At 35.1% G+C, this 3566-nt stretch overlaps 1 protein-coding gene across 1 annotated transcript; it reads right to left on the reverse strand.

Annotated features, from left to right (window-relative positions):
* Window positions 1-284: 284 nt before the first annotated feature.
* Window positions 285-2207, reverse strand: LOC110739965 (CBL-interacting serine/threonine-protein kinase 25-like). The gene has a single exon (XM_021920447.1). The coding sequence runs from the start codon at window positions 1895-1897 to the stop codon at window positions 575-577; it is 1323 nt and encodes a 440-aa protein (XP_021776139.1). The 5' UTR covers window positions 1898-2207; the 3' UTR covers window positions 285-574.
* Window positions 2208-3566: the final 1359 nt, after the last annotated feature.

Genomic DNA, 3566 nt, shown 5'->3' on the forward strand with positions numbered 1-3566 from the left:
TCTCCACCCAAACCCAAAATTAGATCTTTCCTTTTTCCAAATAATTTTTTCTCTCAAAATTTTTTCAATTTATTATTTTAATTCCCAAAAAAACTCTATATCTTCCAAAATTAATTTCACATTTAACTAATAAAACTTATTGTTTAATTTTGACAAATTTTCTAATGTAATGAATTTTTTTAACAAAAAAATTGGGTATTTAATTTATTGAGTAGAGGGGCCCATTTTGAGAAGTTGAACAGGGCCCCATAAATAATTTGCAATTGTAGCCCCGACACTGTGCATAAGCATAAAGTTATATGCATGATTAAGAACAATATTACAATATGGAGTCTGAACCTTTTGGGAGCTCTTACCAGACACCTATTACATGAGTAAGAGGGGGATGAATCATGAATATCAACACTTACTACATTCTAGTTCTAGATCATTAAATCATACCAAGTAGGATTTCATATTTTACAAAAAAAACATGACACCCCAATCATAAACAAGTGAAGTATTTTAAGAATTACACTCACCTATTGTGATTATCACATACTCATACTCCCATTTCCCAAAAATTAAAATTGAATTATGAATTACAGTTAAGTTGGCAGTTGGTTTCCCCTTGCCAACTCCACACAATATCTTTCAAAGCAGGCCTTACATCCTCCTCACAAAACTTGACATACTCAAGTGTATCCCCTGAACACTTTGAGAACTCTACCACCGTGACCTCGGCCGCCACCTCGAACACCTCCGCCGTCATTAGCAACCTCCCTTTCCTCCCCTCTTCCCTCCCCTGCATCTTCAATTTAAACTCCTTCGAACTCACTTGAAGATTCAATTTCTTAGCCAAGCCTTCAAATTTTGCCATAATAGCCGAGGCAGAGCACTTGGAGGTAAACATAGACCCCGATTTCTTGTTATTCTCGAATAAGCTGGACAGATCGAACCCTGATGACATCGATGATATGAACTCGAAAGCATTGAAAAATCGCGGTGATGCTACTTTAGGGTCCTGATGATCGGGGACTTGTAGGGGTTGAGGCAGATAAGACGACAAAGGATCCTTTCGAAACCAAGGTTGCCTCATGATCCCCTGAATAGACAGCCTTCGATTAGGGTCAACCACTAACAGCTTCGAAACAAGGCGCTTACCATCAGGAGGGAACCAAGGAGGAAACTCATATTCACCCTTGAATATCTTCCGATACATCTTCATCATATTAACATCCTGAAATGGTAAATACCCTGAAAGTAAAGCAAACAATATTACTCCGCAAGACCAAATGTCCGCCTTCGCTCCGTCATAACCCTTTTTCGTTAACACTTCCGGGGCAACATAGGCGGGAGTCCCACATTGGGTGTGTAGCAGGCCATCGTGCCTAAGGTGCTCCGGCAAAGCCGACAGCCCGAAATCGGTAACCTTAAGGTTTTCATTCTCGTCTAGGAGAAGGTTTTCTGGCTTAAGATCGCGGTGTGACACCCCGCGACTATGGCAATAATCGATGGCACTAATAAGTTGTTGGAAATACTTTCTTGCATATTCCTCCTTGAGTCTTCCCTTGGCTATTTTGGAGAATAGTTCACCTCCCTTGACGTATTCCATGATGAAATATATTCTTCCCTTGGTAGCTAGGACCTCTTTAAGGCCGACCACATTTGGGTGCCGAACCAATCTCATAACCGAGATTTCTCTCTCAATTGCTTCCACCATCCCTGCTTTTCTCACCTGCTCTTTGCTGATCACTTTTATTGCCACGTTTTCATTCGTCGCATCATTTTTTCCATAGTAGACCTTGGCAAATGTGCCCTGGCCTAGGAGCCTTCCAACCTCGTACTTTCCGAAAATTATGTTCCTAGTAGGCGTTTGGCTCTCACACTCGTGATGTTCATCTATGTGTCGGTCCATGACATAGAAATATCGAATACAAGGTTTGAAGTTTGGTGGGAGAAATGAAACTTAACTTACTTTCCAGATAAATATGGTGTGATTTAGTAGAGGTTAGGGAGTGAAATTGAGGATTGGTTAATAACAAGGAACATTAGAAAAAGTATCGAATGATTGAGGTTTGGTGATGAGAGATAGGACTATAATACATGTTATGTGATTATTTGAAGAAGACATGATTATTGTAATGGGATTATCGGAAAGTGTAGGCAGTTGATTTGAGAATGAAGCTAAGCTAGGGGCAAGGAGCACATTCAAATAATAACAAGGCCGTAGAATTATAATTTGGACGTTTTATAATATAATATTTTAAGGTTATTATTTGGTGGGGCCCAAATGCCGTCACTTGTGGTTGTGGCTTGGCACCCAATGGTTGGTTTAGTGTGAAGATGGGACCCCTGTTTTTGTATGTAACACAATAATTATAGTAGAGACTAGAGTATTTTATGAGGCCTTGGGGATACTTTGGACTTTGGAGCGTCCCCCATAATGTTAGTTGTTTGTTTAATTCAGTTCATGGGCCCACCTCAATCATCGATAATAACATAATACTAAAACAGATATCAGAGTAACACATGTCACATTTGGTGCTGTTTTTACCCTTCAAAACTCCCCTTCCTTTTTAAACTTTAATCTTTTTAATTATTTTTTGAATTCTATAATAATATCATTCCAAATCTTTTATATTATCTTTTTGACAAATATATTCTTTTTACTTCGTGTTTATAATTTTTCTTTACACATTTACCTAAATAATTATTCCAATACCTTTTTAATTATCCTTTAAATGGAGTATTATTAGATTTTGCCAAAAAAGTAATAATAAATTGATTCATATAATAGATGTTAAGGAAATTACTTTAAAACATCACTTAATTTTTATTTTATTTTTCAAATTTCCTCTATCTAATATTTTATTTCAATTTCATTATAACTATATATTCAAATTAATTACAATTTTGTTCTGAAATTTTACTACTACGTATATATTATGCAAATTAAGAATACCAATTAACATATGTCTAATTCTATGGAAAGGTAAAGTATCAATTAATTTTCTTTGTAAATTACGTAATTAAAACAAAAATCGATATCATAGTAAAAGCAAAAAAAATTATTATCTTTTGCCGATACACTTGATTGAGATGATATATTTATTATTTCGACATTCATAAATAATCTGCATACTTAAAGACACGCAAGACTTAGTGACAATTGACATCTCCTTTTGTATCTTCTTTCCTTTTGATGTATATCTATTATCTACAATTAAACTTTTAAGAAAATAAACAAAATTGATTAAACTACAATTATTGGATAGCTTCAAACACATTATTTATAACAACAGAGAATGACGATATCGTATATGTAAAGCATCAATCCATAAATAGAGAATATAATAATGTAGATTAGTGTTGCCCAATTATTGATGGTTCTTGCCTTTAATGATCAGAGTAGTATTTGTTTCCATTGAAAAGATTTTTTGCTAATAGTTTTACCGGAGATTTTAGTATGTTGTTTGATTAATTTTTAATGTTGATTAAAAATGCATTTATAAATAAGTATTTACTAATATGGCCACTAGACCTGATCAAACCAAGCCTCGCCTGAAAAAATCTCGGGTTTGGGG

This window comes from Chenopodium quinoa, unplaced genomic scaffold (assembly GCF_001683475.1).
Source record: "Chenopodium quinoa cultivar QQ74 unplaced genomic scaffold, ASM168347v1, whole genome shotgun sequence".
Lineage (NCBI taxonomy): Eukaryota > Viridiplantae > Streptophyta > Magnoliopsida > Caryophyllales > Amaranthaceae > Chenopodium > Chenopodium quinoa.